We start from the raw sequence: 24683 nt of genomic DNA, 5'->3' as shown, positions 1-24683 counted from the left end.
CCATGACTTTGAACTCCAACTAGCCAGAAAATACAAATTTCCCTCTAAATTACTTTGTTTCTCCAACAAACTCCAAATATTTTGTTAATGTCTCAGAATGAATCTTTTGTTCATTCAGTTTAGTTCCTTCATATTTCACTGAGAGGTTTTAGAAAATTTGACAAAAGTAAAACATGTTCATCAAGTGGCAAATCACACCTGCTACAAAACTTCAGTGAACTAGAGATTGCACTGGGGTACCAAACAAGATTTATCAAGGTGGCAGGATATTAGCAAAAGCTTAAACTTTCAGAATAGAAATTCCTGGAACAGAACATAAAAGGTGGTGTAGAATTTGTCTCCACTGCCTTTTAAATCTTTTAATAAAAGTATCACTGAGTGGCAAATTTAAACATCATTCCTGCTTTCTTATAAATTTAAACCCTACATTATTACTATCATAATAATCACCTGGTCTTCTCTGTGTAGTTCTGATTCAAAAGCTGGGTTATACCCATTCATTACAAACATCAATATTACATATGAAAAGCACTAAATATTAAATATTTATTTCCCAGCAACAACTTCAACTAAGAAATTAAAGCCAAAATATATCACTTTACTACACATAACATGACTTCTCCTTACTGTGTAGTCTCCAGAAAGTGGATTATCTACAAACATTTACAAATATTCACAGAGAAATCCAATTATTTACAAGCTATATAAGAGTAGAAAGCTATATATATATATATATATAGATATAGATATAGATATAGATATATAGATATATAGATATAGATATATAGATATATAAAACACATATAACTAGTTTGTAAGAATATAAGGGAAAACATTTGTGAACTGACAAGCAAAGATTAGTCCATGTGCTCAATCCCTACAAAAACATCTAGAGATGCTTTAACTGACCAAAAAGGCAAGAAGCTTTGTTTAAAAGATATTAACCTCAAGAAGTTAAAACTTAGACATTCTCCAGACTTTACAGATCTCAAATATTTCAAATACTTAAAATGCATATTGAAATAAAAAAATAGATGAAGCAAATTTCTTTACTGATTAATAAATACAATAAATTACAAGTTAAATTTATATATTAAATGGATATGCTTCCCATGCTTTTCTTGAGCATCTCTTCACAAATATACAGCTGCACTTCCATTTTATTTGGATTTTTTTGGTATAAAGCTTTACTAGAAATATTTCATGGTACTTAAAGGACATCTTGATTAAGGGACACCAAGCAGAATTCATCTTCTATCCACTGTTTTCAGTGAACAGTGAGGTTAATGGCTGGTTAGCCAATCACCACTTTGGACACTGAAGCCTCACATATTATTGAGCAAAATGGGAAATCAATAGAAGCTTTAGCAAAGCAGATCTGCAAAAGCCTGAACAACAGACTCCACTAAAGCAACAAAGGCAGCACTGCATGACCATGTTTTCATCTTGCTTATATAGCTATAGCTAGAGAAGGGCAGGACAGAATTACTGCTAATGGAGTCAACGTTAACAAGCAATTCTCCCTGCCAGGAGAAGCACTAATGAAGCTTCATTCCCTCCCCAGCCAAGTTCCAAGCAAAGCTCTGCAGCACACACTGAGCTCCTGCTGACCTCTCCTGACCCGGGGTATTCAAACCTGCCTCGCTCACGTGAACGCACAGAGAGCTGACAAGACACTGAACCTTTCCCTGACAGCTCTTCCTGCTGCTTCATGTGTTGAGTCATTCCTCTGTTCTCATAGAATTTGTAAAAACTGAGCACTTTGGAGCAGTCTCAGCTTCAGGTGGAATTGTCAGAAGTTTGCACTTTCTTTTCTTTCCCTTTTTTGAGGTGGGAATACTGATTATGTGAAAGAACCCATATTTGTGACATGGCATCCTAACTTCACTCCAAAGAAGCCCATGGATAATATCTCTCTCTTTATAATAATTCAAATACAAATGAGTTTTCTCAGGGGCAATTAGGCCTATTAGCAAAAAAGGCAGAGCTGACCTAGATACAGAAACCATACATTATTTCCCATTTAAAAGAAAGCTGTATTTATAGCTTTGTATTTAGAGAATAGCACTTCTCCAGTTCTCTCCTTCTTTATGGTTTACTTCACACTGATCAACATTAATCCTTTTTTTCATCTCTTCAGGAATATTACATATTTTCCTTTAATTCAGAAAACATGTTTTTCATTATTCATTATTTTGATAGAGTAAACTGGCAAATTTTCCTAGAGTAAATATTTCAGTAAAACAAAGTCTCATGCAGAATCTCTAATTCGTTTTAGTCAATTCTGTCTGCATAGATATGTGCAGAATTTTGTCCAAAATATGACAAATTAAAGGCAATGATAAACAAATGTGGACTCAAATTGTCACAGTTTTGGTACTCAGGTTTCAAAAGCTATCCTCAATAATTTTTTTGAATGGGGCTGACCTGTTTTCAGAATGGCCGACATCCAAAGTTCCAATCTGTCGATTCATGCCATTTTTGTAGAGGGCCAGAAGTAATTAAAAATATGGAAAATTTGAGGCATTTCTTCAGGGACTAATTGCAATTCACAAGCCTCTGATTTTGATTCACACTGAGCATTTTCTTTAACAGATTTCAACACACTGCTATCAAAATAAACTTACGTGATTCAAACTACAACTCCAACCACAGAGATTCATTTTATTAGTTTTAAGTAGAAAACTGGGGAGGAAAACATGCAGAACGTTCAGCAACTTTTTAGTCACTTGGAAGGATAGAATTATAAATTTGTACTTATTGGTAAATACTGGGATTAAGTTCTTCCTTTTTTCTCTATTTTCCCTTTTCTGTTTCTACTTGGTAGCATCTGCTTCATATAGTTACTTCACTTTGCATATAAATTCATAAGTTTATTCACAGAGGCTTTTTGTTATACTGATTTGGTACAACTGCATAGCTCATATCTGTAATTATTAGACAAAACTTAGAAGCTTGCACATACAACAAAAATGAGTTAAAAGAAAAATTCCATGTTATACCTTAAAGAAATTAATGACTGTTCTAGAGAAGTATTTTATTGACAAAGCAAACAGACCTACCTTGTATATTCCTCTTGGAGCTTGTTTGGGTCACCTACAAAAAACTTAACTCTGAAGTTCAGACTGTGAGGAGATCCTCCTATGGTCAAGAAAAGTTATTTCTAATTAATCAGGGCACCCTGGAAAAACAGCATAATAACAACAGATGAATTGACGAAATACATACATTACTCACTTTTTAATTGTTTCCTGATAGGTTTGTTTGGATCCAACCACCTCTGGAAAGAGACAAATTGTAACACAAACTTCAGAGAAACAAAGTTCAAATCACAGCCTTATACATCAAGAAACTGGTGCTTTTTTATTACTTTTTACTTGGTCTTTTACCAAAATGCCTCACTGGCATACACAGGCTTATTACTGATTCTGGAGACATCACCACTATCATCAACAACTGCTACTGCTCTTCTTTCCCCAAGATTAACCTGTGTTGTCCAGATATCTGTTTTACAGCAGTAATTCCGCTTTGAGTTGCTTCCATGACTGTCACAGGAGCCTGAGAGAGGTCAGAACCCAACTATGCTGTGTTTAACAACTGTCAGCTACTCTTTAAGAAGAACCACCAAACCTAGTGAAGAGCTGTAAGCAGGCTCATTTACCCAACTCAGAAGTTAATTTGTTTAACTACTTCCAGTACTTCTGACTCTGGATTTTGTGAGTCTGCCACATCCAGGGAGTGATCCCACTGGCTCAAACTGTCAGCCTGTGTCAGCACTGCTACATCACTAACTTGATCTTGGAAGCCAGAGACTCAGCACTCAGCCTCCTGGATTAAGGACTACAGAATAATTTTACTGAACAGTTCCAAATATTGATTATTTCTGCAAGAGAACACTGCTGTGTACAGGCAGAGCTTTATAAAAATCAATGTGGCAAATTTCAGCTAAAAGTACAACTGCCTGGAAAGTTCTGCAAGTTGTTTAAACCACTGCCCATCAGCAACCCAGCAGTCTCTGTACACACCAACTCAGTCCGGGTACCTCCTAAGTCTATCTTTGGTATAAACACTGCTCAATTCCTTGAGCTGCCTTGCAAGGCAAGCCCACAAGCCTCAGGAAATTGTTATATGGGCACAGTTCCTAAGCAATGACAGACACCTACCCCTTACAGCCTGCAGCTCCCTCACACTTGTCACAGGGCTTTTTAGTTTTTCAGGTGAAGGATAAGGAAGCAAACACACAGGTACCTGAGCTACCTAACACACACTGTGGATCTGAAGTTAGTCCTGTAATTTTTGTCATTTTTTAATTCATTAGCCTGAAGTTAGTAATTTTTTCATGAGGAATAACAAATAATGATGACTAGATCTACATGCTGTATCCTTGTAGCAGTCAGCTCAAGAGGAAGTAAAGAGACTGTTTGATACAGCCTCAAAAGTGTGAATACCTGAAAAAAAAAGCCTCATACAGTATCAATTAACTTTTAAGACAAAATGTAAAAGCTTAAAGAACACTCTAGCCAGGGATATATAGGTAATTTATATAAGAATCTTTCAAAACATGTCAACAGATACTTTTTTTCCTTTGATACTAATATTATAAGAAAACACAAAGGCTCTGCAATTCATGAGATCCATGTTTAAGCACAATGCTAGAGGTTTCACACTCAATTAGCAGAATCCCCTTTTCCTCATCATCTTTATCTGCTGCTGCATTAACTATATCTTAGCAATATTCTGCTGCATTATTTCACAAGTAACTAGAATATTTGTCAACCTAATATGGTTTCCTTGTCCAAATGAAACAAGTGTAAAAGTAAATGTGTATCAAGACCTGAAATCATTCAAACCCATGCATTCTTCAAGCTTGCATGACTAATATAGGTAATATTTCTTTTTAGCTCTGACACATTGTTTTCATGGCAACTAGATAGTGCTGAAGAGACAAAATATTTAGAAACTAAAAAAAATTTAAAAAAAACTTTAAAGTATGTGCTTGTACCAAATATCTGTTAAGTCACTGCTTCAGACTAACCCTTAATCAGATCCTTGTATTACAGTGTTGTGCTCAGCTGCTCCCAGAGAGATAAACTAAAAGAAAGAGAGCTTAGAGGTCTACCCTTTGGAAAGCCAGATAAATTTCTGTATGTCAAGTGAAATATTGAGCAATACTCAATTAAATACTTTTAAAAAGATGAAAAATAATTCAGCCTTTTCTTCTGCTTGCCTATGTTTTTTAAGCCTGAAACAAAGTTTAGAATAAAAATATTTCAGAGGCAGTCCATCAATGTCTTAACAAAACTGTCAACAAATGAATGTGGCTGACTTTTGATGCACAAATTGGGAAGTAAGTTTTGACCCTATCATTGCGCTGCACATATAATAAGAATTAGGTAAAGAACTGTCTTATAGGCAATAATGCTTAGCTAAACTGCACTTTGCAAAACAAGTATTGACTATTTGATACTTATAAAAGAAAATATCCAAGAAGTGCTCTCGAGGCAATCAAGATCCCAGCAGTACCACTGTAACTAGTGCAGTGAATGTTACATTTGCATCTCTTAGTTTCTACTCATGATTTACAAAGTTTCAGTTGTGTAGAGTAGTTTCAGTTGTGTAGAGTTTCCTTTCAATTAAGCCTATGAACTGTTGTAAATACAAATTTCCAAGGGAGTCCCTTCTTTGTTAAACTGATGAGATGACTGCCCTTGTCAGATACTGGACTATACCAAGCACTACTGAAGGATCAGCAGGTATCTGGGCTACAAACAGAAACTTCATACACAACAATCTAAAACCCCCTCATTATTCTGTAAGTCCTAATGACAAATACAACCACAAATCTAAAACAGATTCACTTTTTTTGACAATGATAATGCAATCTAGTAAACAGATATAACAAAACAAGCAATATCCTTTTAAGATATTACTTCATAAGCACAGAACTCCATATTTTACTCCAAACCTGGGACTATTAACATGCAATTTTATTGTAACTACAATAAAAGATGATAGAGGCCCTCACAAATGACACAGCTGGGGAAGATGGCACAATCTTGCAACAGCTTCTATTTACCTCTCTTGAAATAACACAAACCACAGTGATGAACATGATTATGAGTTTTAAAGACTGTACTTATAAAACAGTTTTATAAGGGATAACTTACAGGGTTATCAGTAGATTCATCAGCCAACTGTAAACCAAAGTAATCTCTCTCTGTCAAATCGAGATGCTTGAAGACTACGTCCAACAGAACTTGGCCCTGATCGTGTTTCTGCAGAGAAAAAATACAGACCTTTTCTTTAATCAATAAATATATATAACTGGACACATAGATTTCAGGCAGGTAGAGCACATATCAATTCTTTCAGATGTGCTCTAGCAGCACTTTTTAAAATATCACAAAGTGTATCCCAGTAGCACTATTTTTAAACGAGCTTCATCTCTTTTTGAAACATATGTAAGGAAATCATTTTTCTTCTCTGTCATCTTCTGACAGTAAGAACTTCTCACTTCTCAGCTAGCTACATGATTATTTCTGAAAGCCTTTCATTAGCCAAATGTGATATTTAAAAGGAGAGCAGAAAAGGAAAAAAACCAGTCAGGAATTAATAAAGAACTCGGTGCAAACATGAATCTTGTTTGGGTCACCGAATTCAAACATACAGGTCTACACAAAATGTCCTTCCTGATCTCAAAATCTATTCCTGACTTTAAATGAACCAGCATATTGAAAATGTTTCCAGAGTTTAATGGCAGAGACAGCTGAAACAGCCAAATACCTAACCAAGAAGTATCATTTACATACATTCTAAGACAGCACTTCACTCCATTTTAATTAATTCAAGGTAACTGAGTAGCATCACACTTCTTTTCAGAGTCAAGTGAATAAACCTGATTTCCACTACAGGGACAAATGTTACCCACAAAGTGATATAAAAAGAATCTGTAGTTGTTAGTACCTAGCAATTTTTTGCCTAACCTGGAAATACTGCCAACATAGTAACTGAAACTCTGAGTGTGCCATTATGACCGGACTCAATAAATACATTTGGTGAAATCTGAAGGGAGTTTCCCAAAGAAGTTAAAAGTGTCACAGCACCTTGAAATACAAAAGACAAGCAAAATTCTGCAAGAACTGTCAAACAAGAAGAAATGTGAAAGAGATGATTGATACATTTTCCACCCAGATTTTCTACTTTCTGTCACCAAGCAGAGAGGTTTCTAATAATCTTCTAGGTGCCAAGCATTATTGCAGCTGCAGTGGATTTGATACATCTTGCCTTGTTTACTGTAGGCAGTAAGAATAATTTTTAGAAATAGAGTTTTAGAACAAAAATCCCTGCTGTTCTGCTCCCAAAGGACCCTGATTTGCATACAGATTACATAACAGTTTACCTTTACAGCTGTTGAAATGGAAGTATGCAGCTAAAAGATCAAGATAATGTTGCAAGAATTCCATTAATATCCATACAAGAGAAAAATCTACACATCTACCTTCAGATATCTGTTAACATCTAAGAGCATCCTATCAAAACTAACTTTTTTTTTTCAGATGAAACTACACTGAATTCAACTGAAGTTTAATAAACTGTCAGAGGCAGTTATTTGAGCCTCAGAACTCCAAGAATCATGATAATTTATTTCAAAATAATAAAAAAGTAGAGAATAATTATACACAAATTATGTCTGAAATATCCCATGAGGACAATCATACCCATAACTTTGCATATATCTTTAAATTGAAATTACATAAGGGATATATTTCAGGTCCCATATAAATCTGGCTAAATTGAAGTGACCTAAGAATTCCAGTATTTACTTTGCAAAAGACCTTATTTTTCCTTAAATGGTACACAGAAGATGTCTTACAAAATGTAGGAGCACCATTGATAAGCAGTCCACCACTGAAAAATTTACTTTACAAATTACTAAAAACAAGCAAAGAAAAAAACAGATGTTAACACAATAAATGTACAACAGCATAAATGCATAAGGCATTTTTATATACAATCCAAATATAGTCACTTAAATTTTTACTAAATTAGAAGTTTCTGTTATATTTTGAAATAAACCAATAATCAGTACAGTTTTTACAGCAAATAAAGCTAATTTTAAAATTACATAGCAACACTAATTGCCTCTTGGCATTTTTCCTACGTAGATTTAAATAAGAACACAAACTAAGAACTTATAACAGAAACTACCAGAAAATGGGAGATGTCTGGAACCTAAGTTTAGTCTTGCCATTCCCACAGCTGACATGTTACTTCCTCTAACAGCATGCAGATACCATCTCTGTAGCTTTTTTCCAATCTAATCCTGCCAATGTATACTGTTTCTTAAAAACCTGAACAAATGTTTCCTAATGAAAAAGTTTAGAACTGGCTGATCAGTTTGAATTAAGAAACACAGAACATCATTCCACAACCACAAGGAAGGTGTTTTTCCTGCAATTGAGCAGCAAATTTGGTAAGAGAAGACAGGTTTCAACATGAAGCATTTGTTTGGATCACAATGTTTTACCTAGTGCAAAATAAAGATAAGCATCTAGCAAAACCAGACCTTAGCTTAACCCATCTCTGATATTTATGTAATGATGTTGCAGCTTGCCAAAGCAGGTGAAGGTCACAATTCTGCTTGTTGAGAAAGATCCAAAATACTTGTAATACTATCATAACATTGAACAGCTGCTCAAAAATATAAAAAGTATGAAAGCAAGTTTAAATATCTGGGGTTTTTTATAAAAAAGCAAACCAAATAAATGTAAATGAGCATAATAAGAAATTTGCTTTGTTGCTACAGATTCAAGTTAAACATTATTTCCTCACAAAACAAGAAATAATGAAAACATGTATGAAAAATGAGAACTATCTAAGACAAAACCATAAGAGTTAGACACAAGAATGTCCATTTTTTTCTGAATTGAAGAATTAGAGGGTTATATGCACTTATTAGTTATTGCTGGAGACAGAATGTGTCACAAATTTTGGCCTCTTAGGCCAAATTTGACATAGACACTAAACATCAATACATGAATTATGAACTATTTTATGAACGATATACCTAGTATCACTAGATATATACAGATTAACTTTTAATTGCAAAATGATTGTCACTTGTTCACACACACCATGCGTGAAAATTTAGGCAGACACCTGCAGGGTTACACATTACACAGGTCTGATCTCTGCTCACCAGCTCCCACCCTCTCCTCAGTCCCCATTGCTGACACTCTGGCTGTGCTGCTGCCCACAGAACTGGCTGCACCCACAGCGAACACCACAAGACGTTGCTGCCGTGTCAGCCCAGAAAAATTTGGATTTCTGATGCCAGAGGAAGGGGATGACAGGTTCTGGGCTTCCCTGGAGTGGGTCACAGCTCTGCTGCTCACACATTTGTGGGAGGCTGTGCTGCTCCTTCACTACTGGCAACACAAACCCTTTCCCTTGCAGCTCACCACAATGCCTGGGCTGATGCTCCAGGAGATGCACTCCCCAACACTGCTCAACTCTCTCCTTTCCTTCTACAACTGATACTATTCTTTTAATTAATTTTTTTTTTGGTCAAAGAAAAAAGTGCAAGTATCAAAGTAATGCTGAAGATTAAATTACTAAAAATTACTAAAAATGTCTAAAATTACAGAGGGGTGGTTATGGGGGTTTTTTGTTTGGTTTGTTCTTTCCTTGTTTGGCTTGAGTTATTTTACAGGTTTTTACATTTTGCTTCCATCAGAGTGTAAATTCATTAAGTTTGAAGTTCTGGGATAGTGAAGGCTCCAAATTGAAACATTTGTCCATGATCATTAGCATTTCTCACAGAACAACCCACCCCATCTACCTTGACATATTGGCTTTCAGGGAATGTAAGTAAGCCAGCCTGCATGGAAAAGATGTAATTTTAGGTATTTAAACAAGCAATTAAAACAAATTAAAGTAATTTGATCTCGAAGAAACAGTTTTACAGTAATGCAAATCATCCTGATCATGCTGTTAACTCACATCAGCCTTCCTTCTTCCAGCTACCTGTTCTACTGAAATCTGCTTTTCAGGATGGAAGGAGGATTTCTTCATTTGGTAAGCAGAGCATTTTAGAGAAAGGCTTTGTACTCCTCAAACAGAGGCACAGGTTAATTCCAACTGACTCTTCTGCCTGGAACCAGTGCAGCCTTTCTCTGGCTACAATCCATGGGGATTATCTGGTTTGATTTGTTATGCTCTCTACAAGGTGAGGCTTAGCACAAAGGTGCCTTTTGTTCAGATCAATGGAAAGGGCTGCTTGAATTGTGAACTTAGAACATCACAGAAATTATCAAGAGACATTGTCTGTGATCAGCACTTTGCTGTTGGAGAAGAAACAGCATTTGAGTACATTTTCATTAACACACCACTGCATCCTCCAGATGATTTTTACAATCATTAGCATACAAAATACCTATAGCAATCACCAGGAGAAAAAAAAAGGTGCTAATTTATTTGATGTTATCGTTGTTCTTCCTATTTTGAAAACAAGTCCATAAATATTTATGGCTAAGTATAGTGTCAACCACAATAAAGTAAACCAAAGCTATAAAACCTGAGAACCTGTATGGCATGTAGGTTACATTTGCTACAAATGAATACTTTATTACTCCCTATTTGTGAAAAAAACAGATTGAGGCTAAAACATGAGATCAAGATGTTCAGCACCAAGGAACTTTTTATTCCCTAGACTCAGTTTTAATAGACAAACTTGCAGGCTGATCTGTATAAGCAGTAAAGCATGATCCATGCAACTAAAATATTTAGTACACTAGGGAGGTGGTAAGAACATATTACATAATTTTTTCTTGGGAGAGACAGAACAGACATTTGAGGATTTATAGCTGGTGATTCTGCTTTTCTTAGAGGCATTAGTATCCTCTAAAAATGTACAGCTTTTGAACACCTAGATCAGAAAGAAGCACATCTCCCATACCTACTGCCCAACAATTATTCCTTATTGTTCCCTATTTTTACTTTCTTCATAAGAAAAAACCACAAGACAGATACTTTAATGGAAAACTCATGCACCTGAAAGGAAAGATGACAACCTTTAAAATTTCTTATGCACTTCTAATGCTTTATACCTACATTTTGCACATACTGCTTTTTGGCAGGCAGTATAGACTGGGAAATGTTAGCAATGATGAGAAGTTAAGAGATATAGAAAAGGGGAAAGGATATAGAAAAAATTATCTCAGAAGGGAAAGGAGGCTTGATGTTAATAAATTCAAGTCTTTAAAAATCTGTCCCTCAGCTCCATCATCCAAAATTCCCACACTTTACTACTCAGAAGTCCAGGAAAATTAAGTAATTTTTGAATGGACTACAAAAATGTCTCAAGAGACTATCCTAAACCCTTCCATCTTGACTGACATATCTAAAACAAATAACCACCAGATCTGCCTGTGAACCTTAAGCTCTGAATGCTGCATTCTTGCAAGTTTTTGCCACATAACAGCTTTCACTTGTGACTAGCAGCTGCAGGCTCTAACCACTGATTACAGAACAGAAAAAGGCAATCCCTCTCACAAATCTTCCCTGAAACATTCAAATATATCAATATCCTTGCTGAACACTGGGTATCAGAATCCAATATAATTACTGAGCATTAGGATTTCTTTAAATAGTCTGAATTGTATTTGTCCATATAGATTTGACAACTGCTTCACTTTCTCCCTCACTTCCAATCTGAAGTGCCACAGCCTTATTTGATACTCCTACACTCCATTTGCTGAAGTTCAATTTCCTTCTGAAAAAATTTAATTATTATGCCACCTGTTAACTTTCACCATCACATTATTCAACCTTTCTCTATATAAGTCATCAATTCTATAGCTTTCAAAGTAAAAGCAGAGTTCTACTACCACAGGAAAACCTACAGCTTCTTTCCTGTTGAGTTCTAGTTCTTCTCACACACAGATGACTTCAAATGCTTTAATGTTTTCTTGTGAGGTCCTTGCCTATTTTTCATGGGTTTTTCTTTCCCCCTCAGGAAGCTGAAAGAAAGGGTTGCACTTGTGTCACATATACACAACATCATGAACATTTTTGTTAGAAAATGGGATGAATAACCTATTTTAAATTCTGGTTCATGTGCAAAAATTGTTGATTTTTCCCATTAACAGTTCTCAGTATTCAGCAACCAGCTTTCCATTTTCCTTCCTGTCATTCTCATTAGTGTAGTAGAAAGTGGTGAGCTGAAGTGAGGGAAATCACAGAACAATAACATTATCTGAGGAAAGCAAAGAGCAGGGATGATGGCAGCTGTGACCAAGTATAACCATACAGGTGATTGAACACAGTCAGCTATACACCTACGGGAAGAGTTCCCACTCCATCTCACTCGTGCTCAAAATACAAAAACCAGAATGCAGCAGAACAAAAGCTGCATTCAACTCAATGGCAAAACTGTCCTCCATTTCCACTGGACAACTTTAATCCATGAAGAGAATTACTAGAAATAAATTATGCTCCATACACTGGATTTTGAAATGAAGATGTGTTAGTATGACAGAGGATGCCAGAATGACTAAGTTCCCAGTAACTGCACACGTGTACAAGCACGCCTGCCTGAACACAACTTCCCCTTCTATTCTCTACTTCACACTGTTTGAAAGTCAAACTGCAGCCATACAAACGCAGAAAAGGAAAGCAAGCTCGGGACATCGATCTGCAAGAAGGCAGATATTGATGTGCAGTAAGAGCAGTACTTACATTAACTCTGAAAGCCTGTACAGTGCTGTCCAGGAGAAGAACGTTGCAGACCACCTCCGTATGCTGCCTGTCTCGTGCCAGCTCAGACGCTCGGACATTGTAGGTTCTGCCAGCAGGCAATCGGAAACGTGCGGTCATTACTGTCCACACAGGGGCTGCAGGCAAAGCCAACACAACATTCACAAAGTGCCAAAAAATGCAAATACAACGTCTCGCTTCAAAGAAAGGTGAAAAGACAGCAAGTCCTTTATTTAAAAAGTCCATTACAGACAGAAGAAAAGTGAATACTAAATTCACAGTAGCCAATAAGAAGGCAATGCCTTACGTGTTACAACACAACCTTATACCAAAATACTCAGTCCTTTACTTTCTGCCCATTGTCCACACCCTCCCTATTTCAAGGTTGTTTTGTGGGTTTGCTGTTTTCTCATAGGGTTTTTGTTTGTTTTTAAAGATTCACAACAATTCACAACATTTTCAATTCAAAAAGCATTGTAATTGCTAGGCATTATGGCTACTAGCTTCCTGACATTAGATGCAATTAAGTAACTAATTTCAGTGCAAAACAGCAAAAAATGCTTACATGAAAAGCTTTATGGAGAAAAAGAAAACAGCAAACAAACCAGACTTTGCATTATTCTGCAAGGCCTGTGCATTCACTGTAAAATCACAAAATATGAGAATGTACAGTGGTAACAAAAACATTAGCATCGTTTCTTTCCCCCCCCTTTTTTTTAAATTACAACATGAATAGTTTAATGTTTGTCAAACTACTGAATCTTCTGTCTATGTCAATTTGATTGGATTTACACATTTAGTTTGGGAGCACAAACAATTCTCATCCTCTCATCAAGCAACCATGACCATCACAAGTGTATACCCTGTGCTGAGAGCCAATAAATAGAATGCAAGAATTGATTTCCACTTTTCTAATCTAAGATTCTTGTGATTATCATCCAGCCCCAGCCCAGCAAAGTCCTTATGGGCCCACCTGAAGCTATCAGCTCTATCCAATGATACCAGCTACTTTCTCAAGTGCCTCACAGGATCAGGGCCTGTGATTCACTTAATTACACACTCAGCAAACTATTTCTACATCCTTTGACAAGGGCGTAAGCAAACAGAAAGTTTCATAACTTAAGTAGAGAATATATTGAGACATAAAATTAAAATACCCTGAGAGTAGCAAAAGAACACAGGTACATTCAAAACTGAATATAAAGTGATTGATTTTCCTGATCCTGCATAAGATTATGAAGCCTTCAAACACATCTACATACTAACTTCACATTTATGGAGGGGGGCAGGAGCATATGATGACAAAAAAAAAAAGGGACAATTTAGCAGAGCAAACATTCCAGCAGTGATTAGAGAGCTTGCATGGATCATAAGAGGTATCTATGCTCCAATGTACATAAATGAAGAGGGAGGGGTAAGAAATGAAAGATCAATCCCTCCTAAATAGTTGGTAACTCAGATACATAGGCTCTCATGGGAAAGTGGAATACCAAGAACCAAGCGGGGACTTTGCGGTTCAATCATCTTCCCACTGCCTGCAGACAACCTCCTCAGCAACTGCCCTCAAAATCCCTGAGGTATTTTGCTTTTCTAGATCACATTTTCAGCTCTTTAAGTATGACCACACACCTAAGACACATAAAAATCTGCTTAATGGTCATCCATCCTTGCAAAATGCTTGTTCTGACTTACTCAGCATTTTCAGATTAACTAGTACCTTGCTTCCTCACCAGACAGCTTTTTTATTTTGGCTACTCAGTCACTGGCTTCAGAACTGAAATGCTGTATTCATGTAGAACTACAGCAAGCTTATTTTTGTTTTGCTAAACCAACAAGACAAACTGAATGATACAGACATCAGATAAAGCCACCAGCTGCTAAATTTATGACTATGTCTTAATTAAAAATTTATGAAAAATTGTGTCAAAACATTAAAACTCTCAAGTAAACCCTAAAAACAAAGTCCATCTGACAATTCCTCAATGAAAGGCTGCTTCTGCTCTACCTTCTCCAGACCTCAATAATAAAAAGCAGGAGAAAACCTTTAAACACCAAATAGGAATTGAACCTCCATACCACTGATCCAAGCCAACCATGTAACATTTCACAAACAGTGTTTTGCCACAGACACAATCTACAAGCCTTACTAGTCGTAATGGCATAAAGGTTGGCATTATCAGTGCAGCTACACAACTGGTAACTACAGCCAAAACGTTAGGACAGTATCTGCTGCTGAGCTGAAACTAAGAAGGTTTCAGGAAAGCACACAATTTGATTAAAACCAGTTTCTTTATACCACAGAAACAACTCCTTGATAAGTGTAATATACAAGGATTTGAAAAAGTTACAAATACACCAAGAAACTGTGAGTGTCATCTTCAGAGTGCTTTTCCACAAATACAAACACTAGTGCACAAAGGACTGTTCAGCTTTCAAATTTAAGTACTGCAGTCCTCACAAATGCATTTCGTAGTGAGCTGGGAGAGTCTAACTCAACAAAGCATAGTTTTGCAGCAGAGAGGGAAAAAAGGGCTTGTTTAAAACTAGAAAACAATCTTAAAACCATCATGTTTTAAGAGAAGAAAAAGGTAAGTCTCATCTTTTCTCCTGTTCTTTCCTCTGTTTTTGTCATACTTGCTGATCAAGACAAAACCAGCAATACCTTTTCCTTCCTCATCATTGCCTTAAACTAGACAGAAAACTGGGTTTCACACAGCAACAAATCCAAAAGAGTGAGCAAAGAGAAATCATCCTTTAGTGACCCTCAAAATCCTTAACACCATGAAACCATTCACTGTGTCCCTTCAGCAGACCCAACCTGCAGATCTATCAAGGTGCTTGCTGTAACATAGATCATCTTTGCTCCAGCCAAACAAAGAAATTTTGCATAGTTACAGACAATGACTGGATTTTTCTCAATGTACATAAATGAAATTATCAAATTCAAGAATGAGGCACTGTATTATGAGTTTGCTATGGAAACAGGAGCAGCTATACTGGGCCAGAACAATAGTTGATGTAGCTTGCAGACTGGAAGGGCAATGCCTTCTCCACTGTCTTTAAGGAAACAAACAGGACACACACACCTCTCATGCTGTTCCAATCTGGAGTTTAGCATCTTCCTGGTGTGAAGCTCATAGTCCCACCATGCTGGACATCAGTCATTCATGAATGTTTTCTTCATGGACTTAAGAAACTAAATTTTGTACTTTCAGATAATGCAATGAAACATTATATTCTATGTCCCATGTAAAATACACAGTAATAGGAACCACCATCTCATAGCAGACAAGTTTCTTGCATGAAACTAAGAGCTTTTGCAACTACAGAATACAGTTTTACAAGCAGAACGACTTAAATCCTGAAATGCACCTACAAAATGGAAATAAACAGCCATGAAACTAATAGAGAGGAAGGTGACAAGAGACTGACTGTCTTCTCTTATCCACATTCCAAGTTAATCTTGTCCTTTATGTCAGCAAAGAAACTACGGAAGAATGTAAGGAATATGTTAAAACACCTTCACCATCATATGCACTTTAAAAAATACTCCTCCTTCTAAGACCTGCCAGGGTTATTACACAGAACTGCTCTGTGGCCAATCATGTGCACACAACCCATATTTAAACCTCTATCAGCACATGTACACTTAACAAAAAGGACGTGGTTGTTAAGCACAGATAGACCCTGCAATTACTGGTTTTACTGACACACATAAACTTACAACATAATTGGCCCCAAACTGTACCCATATCATCTTTGTGACTTCTTTCTTTCAGAAATACATACACCAAGAACACAGACAGTATTATGTCTCCCAAACACATATTGCCATTCTTGCTATATATTTTGAAAATTACTAATAGTGAGATGGCTAGCTCTTGCTTGTAAGGTTACAAATTACAGCTGATTTCCTAACAAATATTGATATATAAAATGAGAAAATCTGATGGAAATTCAACTACACTCATTGCATACTTCTGCGATAAAAATATTATAGCTAATGTTAGTACGGAACAGAGGATTGCTTCAGGCTCCAAAGTAAAATCTGCATCCCCAAAAGAAATAGGAGTAAAAACAAAAGCTGAGATTCAACAAAAAAAACCAGTTTGGGAACATCTGGCTTAAACAGCAGGCTAACTTAAGCAAGGCACTACTGTGTGTGCATATCCATGTTGTGGGCAGTGCCACGGCCACTTAATGCTAAAATATTTTTATACATGTAAGTGGATTATTTAAACCAGACAATCTTTGCATATGATGAAGGTTTTCTGCTTATAATTTTTCAGCATCTTCTGGTAAGCATGTAATATTTATGAGAATTAACAGTCTAAAGAATGTGCTGCTACAGCAACTGGAGAAGGACAGAACTCGTGCAAAGTAACTCCACTTACCTCTCAGGTCTGTGGAGGGAGTAAGTTGCACATTTCCTGCCTGAGCTCAGGTTTCAAGTGGTGAAGCAATTCCAGGGAGTGTTCCCTATCAAAGGGCAGAACATTCCTGCAATACTGGCTTGGTTAGGGCACTAAAGAGCACACAGAAGCTTCAGAAGTGAATTTTCAGCCTCCTTTATTCTTTTATGTAAATGTATACAGTATAATGACAATTTGCTTGGGCATACAATAAACTAACTGATTTTAAGCAGCTTAATAAATAAGCAGTTGGTTAAGCAGGTAATTAACTGAAATTTAATTTATCCAAGAGTGCAGCCAATTTGCTGACTTGATGCGAACTTTCTTTAAAAGAACTCTTGATGTAATGCACAGAAAAACAACCACCTTAACACATTACTGCATGCACATGTGCATGCAAGCACATGAGAAATTTCATTTTTCATGGCTCATCTAAAGCAGTCAAAGAAGCTCACGCATTGTCAGATTTCCATTTGTTTGGGAGTCTGTATTTTAGCAACCCAGAAGGCACAGATCTGCACTGTGGCCCACCTGCTCATTTGGGTCTAACACAGTACATCAATTTCCTACAAGAAGTAGAAAAGTAGGTCAGACTCACAGAAGACCCACGTCCTTAAACATGATGCAGCTGAATATATTAAGTAAAATGCAGACCCCATTGTTACTAAAGTTATCCAGACAACTTAATTATATATATACATATATATAACAAAAAAAAATCCTTTTAAAAGTACTGGACATACAAAGACAATTATGAAGGTTTCAACAGAATAATACAACATACTGCAATTCAGACAAACACTGAGATACACCTAGAGCCCATCTTCACAGAGGTTTACTGAAAACACATTAGTGACACTACATTAAATGTTTCAATCCAAACTAGTTTGAAAATGCTAAACATTAGCTGGTCATGCATTTTCTGAGGGAATTCCACATTAAATCCAAAGAAATTGTTCTTGTCTTGTTTTTTTTTGTCTTAAAAAAATTTGTTTTGAAAGCTTTCAGCAATTCTGATGCAGTACACAGCTTCAGGACATGGCTTATAAATGAAAGCAGAGCAGAAATGCATTTTCATTTAAGTGACTCGACCCATGCACTACAATCCTGAAACTGTTCCAATGAGAGTTGGACTTGATGATCCTTGTGGGTCCTTCCCGACTCAGGATAGTCTAAGATTCTGTGATTCCTTCCTGCTTTATGCTGACCAAACAATGGAAAGTATCATTAAAGTTGCTATGTAAACACTGACTTATTTCACTTAGCAGTCACAGGTACAAGGATTCCAGCAAGACTTCTGGCCAGGCAACAGCATCCTTAATGATTCCAGGCTCTATCAAACCCTTTTGCTTTATTTCTAGTTTATTTAATATCAGTTATATATAAATCAACCACATTCATTCTACATAAGGAAGATAATATATTTCTGAAAAGTTATCATATGGCCACTTATTAAACTTTTCCTAAAACTCTACTGAAAAAGAGGGATATCATATCTTTACAGTTGACCAGCTATTATTCTGACTATACAAGGTAACTACAGCCACTGGTCCTTCAGTGCTACTGTGTTCCCAAACAGTCATGGGAAGGGCATTAGATACAAGAAATGCCTTTAGAAGCTAGGAAGCTCAAGTTCCCAAAACCCCCAGTACTTCTCCCCACTGGTGGGTAACCAGATCGTGCTCTTTAGCCTGGTACCTGCATGGGCTGGCAGCTGCCAGCTCCAAACTCTCCTGCTCCTGGGTCAGGCATTCCTGCATCCTCCCTTACAGCCTGGCACTGAGCAGTCTCCACGCTTCCTGTGCAAAAACAGCACACAAGTTGAGCTCATCTGCAGCTGCTTCTACACATTCCTCCAAGATCTCTGCTATCTGCAGACACTGAGCTGTTTGAGCAAATCCCTCATGGATGCCAGAAGTATAGAACAGTAAAGGAAAGTCCTACTTCACTTCTCAAAGTCACCAAGAGAAACATACTCATGTTCTCCTCAGAACATCCATTATCTCACCTGCATTTCAATGCACAAGCTACTCTGACATCCTCCTTTCCCACGTCCTCAGTCATAAGAAGAGCCAAATCTAACAAAAAAAGCATTAGTTCTTAGTTTATATGACAGTTTCTGAAAATATTGGACCAAAACTTCAACAGCTGAGAGAAAAGAAGTTGAATTTAGCCCCTCTCCTCCACCATCAGCTTCTCCTATACAGGAACCAATGACAGAGAACTAATTTAATATTCTAGCCACTTACTCAGATAAATTTCTAAGACTGTTAATGCACCTCACGAACATGAGCATTTCATAGGGTTGGCTATGGATCTCAGTGCAGTCTTGATGCCTAAATTAATAAGCATTCTCAGTTAAAAAATTACTCAAGGATTTTACTTAAACTAAGACCTCCTTGAATAATGCTTTTTATCTACTTCTCTGGAATGAAATTTCCAATTTGAACAACTGCTGTGTGATATCAGCAAGATGCTCACTGTTATAATCACATAATTACTGATAGAGACAAAGGTTAAAGATGAAACACCTTGCTCTGTCACGCCCAGATTTTCATACTTTCTAACATAAAAATAATAATTAATGAGTGTTCAATCACTCTACACAGGATCTGTTAGAGACAGCTGGAGGCTGTACACCAGAACACAGCAAATTAGTGAGACAGTACTGTAGCACGCTACTGCTTTCTCTGAGAAATAAACTATTTGGACAATTTGACAACTCCCTCCCTTGCTCCTCCCTGCCCCCAAGAAGAAGGGCACAGCTAACAGAGAAGCCTATTATAAATGACACTCCTATCTAATTAAATGTCAATACTCATTATGCTTGAACTGCATGCACCACACTCACAAAAAAGCCTCTCAAATTCAGCTGATCCCTTTCTCTGTTTTGATCCGGAAGCAGGAGAGTACAGAAGACTGGTATCTGCTTTGCTCCTGCATGCAACATTTCAGGAAACATATAACAGCAAGATAAAATCCATTAGTTAGAGATTACAACACCTGCTGGCAGTTTAGGAGCAATATTAATAAAAGAGTTCTTAGAAACCATGCCTCAACACTGACCATTATTTTGAACTTTTGAACTTAATTTGAGCACTTTCTGTGCTCAGCCATGTTTCACATGCAGACAATAACCTTTCCATCCTCACTATCCAGGACTCTAGATGAGATAACAGCCTGAGAAGATTAAAATTTCTTTAGCAAAGAAAAAAGAAGTGGAAAAATAAAACAGGCAAATAGACTTATACATTCCAAACAGCTCAATATGGTTCAAACCCATTTTTAAACTTCAAATTTAGTCTTAGTGAACACCTGTCCAAACACACTACAGCTTTGGATTGTCAGAGAGGCTGAAGAAACGCAACCAATAGACTAAGTCTGCAACCAAGAAAAAGCTAGAATTAAAACAGTCAGACCTTTCCCCCCCACCCCATCCTACTTCATCAGGGCCCCCATCTCCTTTTTCACTGCATCAGTTTTACAGGCCAGAGTGTGAATAAATGCAAAGACAACAGAAAGCCTCCTTCCAGCTACTCCTGCCCGCTCATGGCTCAGTACTCACTGCCCTGATGATAACAATGCTGCAGAAGAGACAAGACCTTTCACACAATACAAGAAAAATGCCTGGAGTGCACATGCCTTTAGGCAAAGCTTCACAGGGAGCACCTGTGGTTATTCACAAGCAACACAAACCCATCTGTCCTGCAAGTGACACACTGAAGCCACAGAGTGGAAACATCACATGAATTTGTGCAGCTCTTTTGTTTCTGACCTGGAGAATTTTCATTTCTAGGTGCTATTCAGGGGTTAGGGAGGTTTTACAGAACAAGTCACACATACATGTGAACAAGATGTGTGAAGAACCTCACATGAGGTTTCAGAGGTTACTATGAGCAAAACCACAGAAAATTTCTCTGTAATATGCAATACACCCTACACACCTTAAGGACCAGAAAAAAGAGCACATCTATCCCCCTATTAAGCAATGGCCTACAGCTGATCTTCAGGAATCACCTGATCACAGCGTGACTGCTTTACAGAATGGCTTAGGGAGCCATACCTTGGTGTGAAGAAACAGAGAGAAGGCAGCTGAGGCTAGAAATGCCTTTATGTAACAATACCGGTATCATGTAAGGCCTGACACATGAAAACACAAGTTGATGGCAAGCAGCAGCTCCAGCAGGGCCAGCCTGTGAGGCAGTAAGGCCACAGAGAGGGAAGAGGCCCCGGGGCACAGCTGTGGCCACTTCAGGGAGGCAGCAAACACACACAGACACCACGGCAGCAGCAACCCACACTCCCAACGAGCCACTGAGGATGGAAACAGCAAAGAGAGCAGGGGACAAGATTAAATCTAACTTTATTTTTTAAAAAGCCAATCAAACCCTCTGGGAAGGGCAGATAGCTGAAGCAGTCAGTAAAGGATTTGTCTGCCAGGAAAAACAAGAACAGGAAGAGGAGCAGTGTTTAAATATCACTAAATGGCGATTTCAACTATCCTCCTATATTTAAAAATTTTTCTAAATTAAACAAATATGCAAATGCATTTATAAGGCATAAAACCTCCTTGTTTGCCAGTATGCAGCTCTCAGTTCATGATATTTGGAGGTGTTTATCACGTTAAAGATTACTAGGAATAAATAGAAAAGTTTTCCAAGTGAGTTCCACCTCCATTATTTTAAACTTGATTCTATCCATAACCTGCCCTTGTTTGAAAGTAGCATTACAAATGGTAATCCATGACCTTCACACAGATGATCACTACACCCATCTCTTCCCATTCCTGGAGCTGGATCTCTTATTCTTGCTTTTATGACTCAAAGCTATAATAAGATGTAGTAAATGAAGACTATAACGAAGCATTACTAAAATATCTTGATAGAGACTTCTCAAAATAAATCCCCAGTACTTTTTAAAACATGTTCTTAAACTAGGTTAAATAGATTTAAATAGATCTTTCATTAAAGGGAAATCTGGCTCTGATACAACTCTAAGATCAGGAAGCCTAAATATCACCTATCAAAAGAAAAAAGGGCTGAAATCAGAGTAAGTTCAGAAGCACCAGGTGATAACAACTTAGTATTTAATGTCTTGCTTAAGGGGACAGAGAATATAGACCCCCACCTCAAAACCCCCCAAATCCAAATTTCTTCCTACAGTTTTCCTCAAAGGTTTCAAAGCATAATTAAATTTGATTCCCCTTTGCAATATGACTTTAAAAAAAATTCTCCACCTATTAAAGAAAAGACTTTACAGTTCTCCACAGACCTAGTAGAAAACTAAAGCTCCTCAATATATAAAAGGAGTCTTTTAAATTTTTGAGCTTTTAATGACAATGCACAATTGCCTGTAGCTAGAATAACCAAGTACAGTCCTTTCATGACACTAATTATTAACAGCTCTAAATTTGAGCAACAACCCAACTACACACCCTGAATCGAGGAAATATAGCAAGTGAAAATTAGGTTTTGATTTCAGCTTTTCCACCAACAAATAAGAGGGGTTTTTAAACACAATTTAAGAATTCAAAAAGAGAAAAGTTACATGCAAATAGCAACTGATGGTCCTCAACAGTTGTACACAATTAAGCAGATAAGACAGGTAAAACACCAAATGATGCAAAATTACACATTCTAATTTGGTGCAACTGTAAATGAACACCAAGTCCCACTGTATCCTGTAAGTGGTACAAGCCTCAACCACAATTATCTGAAAACAGCACTGACAGAAAATATATGATGGAGAAAGTCTGTGGGCTTGCCATTAGGCACTTGAGCACCCACAGATCAATACTGCTGCACGCTGAAGGACCCACAGGTCCAGAGCAGCCAGTGGAACCAGCAGCTGTAGGCCCAGCTGTGGCACCTGTGCTGTGAAGCCTTTGAAGTTAAAGGCACTCTGAACTGAAAACAAACTGGCAAAACTCAGAAAAAAGCTTGTATTCTACTCATAGCCAACTTCAAGTTGAATTTTGGCTGGCACTAAAACTGAGGTATTAGACAGGGGGAGGAAAAGTTGTCTGTGAATATTTTGTTCAGAGTTGCTAAACCTAAGCCAAATTATCTTCAATAGATTTAAACACAGCAGATGCTAATTCTATGGCTCAGTGTAACCAATTGGACACTTTCCATCAAGATTAGCTTTTAATCAGAAACACCATTTCCATAAAATAGAAATTTTCACGTGGAAATTTTCAGTTTTGCCAAAGCCCACCGATTTTCTGTAGGAAACATTGAAATAATGCCTGTCTGGCCACCTGCCTGGAAAACGCTTGTCAACTCCGCTTCTTCCTCCAGCAGAAACCAAATCAAGGGATGTCTTCTGGCAGGGCTGCCCAGGAAAGTGACCTCAGCCCATCCTGGCCCTGGCTTGCAGCCACCCTGCCCTGCACCCCGGCACTCAGCCCCTGCACAGCGCTGTGGCTGTCAAAGGCAGCAGGGCACCTTTGGTTGGTTGTGGGATGAGCACTGCAGAGACCCCAGAGCAAACCAGGGAATGGAACAAGGAGCTCCCCACACGAGGCAAGATCAGTTTAGCTGGGGCACCTGCACAGTTGCAAAAGAACCATCCTATTTTACATCACCCCAAATTTTAAGGCCTCCTTTTATTTATTTATTTATTTACTACATTTCACAACTTCACCTCAGTTTTTCTTCTGACTTCCGCCTCTTCTCAAAGACTTTCTTAATAGGAAATAATTTCCATTTTCAAGCCAGATCAAGATTAGAAATTCAAAATTACTTGAATGAATCTGACAATGAAAATATCATGCATATTATGTTCAAGCAATCAAATCTTATAATCATTCACATGCAATGGAATTTTGAACAGGAAATACAAAATCACATTTTTGTGTGTTTAGTTTCTTTAGCAAAGTATCTTAAAGATGTTTATACTCCACAGATTTGTAAATTGTACAAATCCATTTTGTAACAATTGTATCTGTACTTCTTACAAAGTGAAGCTCTGAGCCAAATCAAAAGTTTCCCAAAATCGTGGCATACTGACCTCAACAGGCTCACCCTTGTCAAGGGTTATGACACCCTTACACTTTAAGGGCAGACTGCAGGCCCCCTGCACTCATATTCATGCATTCAGAGGCTTGAAAATTGTTAGACTACACTCAAGTTTGGACATAAGTAAGAAGATAAATGATCTTCATGCATATTTCTAAGAGTATCTAAAAATACTTTTCATTTTGGGATGTATTCCTTCTCTTGAAAATAAATTGACAAATTTACAGAAACATCTGTAAAAAACAATGGGAATAACGCAAGAGGAAAGACAAGATCCAAAATTACATAAAAGTTTGTAATTCTTACCAGAGTTCATCAAACCAAACTTCAAAAACTCCCTTAAAGTTTAATTTTTTTGTTTCTGAATATGACTCTTTTCTTCCTTTTAGCTTTTGTTCTTTATAGAATTACACAGTAATACTTGACAGTTTTCACAAAATTAACTTAACAAAAATAGCAGATGCTATTAATGGTGTGAAAAGCAACATAACCCTGT

The 24683-nt window shown here is 37.2% G+C and overlaps 1 protein-coding gene across 2 annotated transcripts in view; it reads right to left on the bottom strand.

The window, feature by feature from the left end:
- Positions 1–24683, bottom strand: part of PTPN4 (protein tyrosine phosphatase non-receptor type 4) — a 109555-nt gene that overhangs the window by 58285 nt on the left and 26587 nt on the right. For both annotated transcript variants that reach the window (XM_054277560.1, XM_054277559.1), the window contains exons 2-5: positions 12739–12893; positions 6168–6275; positions 3238–3280; positions 3063–3141 (exon numbers count right to left, since the gene is read on the bottom strand). In XM_054277560.1, the coding sequence (XP_054133535.1) occupies positions 3063–3141; positions 3238–3280; positions 6168–6275; positions 12739–12876 (368 nt within the window). In that variant the 5' untranslated portion in view covers positions 12877–12893. The remainder of the gene's footprint in view (positions 1–3062; positions 3142–3237; positions 3281–6167; positions 6276–12738; positions 12894–24683) is intronic.

The sequence above is a fragment of the Melozone crissalis genome, unplaced genomic scaffold (assembly GCF_028551555.1).
Source record: "Melozone crissalis strain CALT ecotype California unplaced genomic scaffold, PUWL_Pcris_2 ptg000023l_1, whole genome shotgun sequence".
Taxonomy (NCBI): Eukaryota; Metazoa; Chordata; class Aves; order Passeriformes; family Passerellidae; genus Melozone; species Melozone crissalis.
The sequence above is the reverse complement of the archived record's forward strand: the minus strand, read 5'-3'. Positions and strand labels throughout refer to the sequence as shown.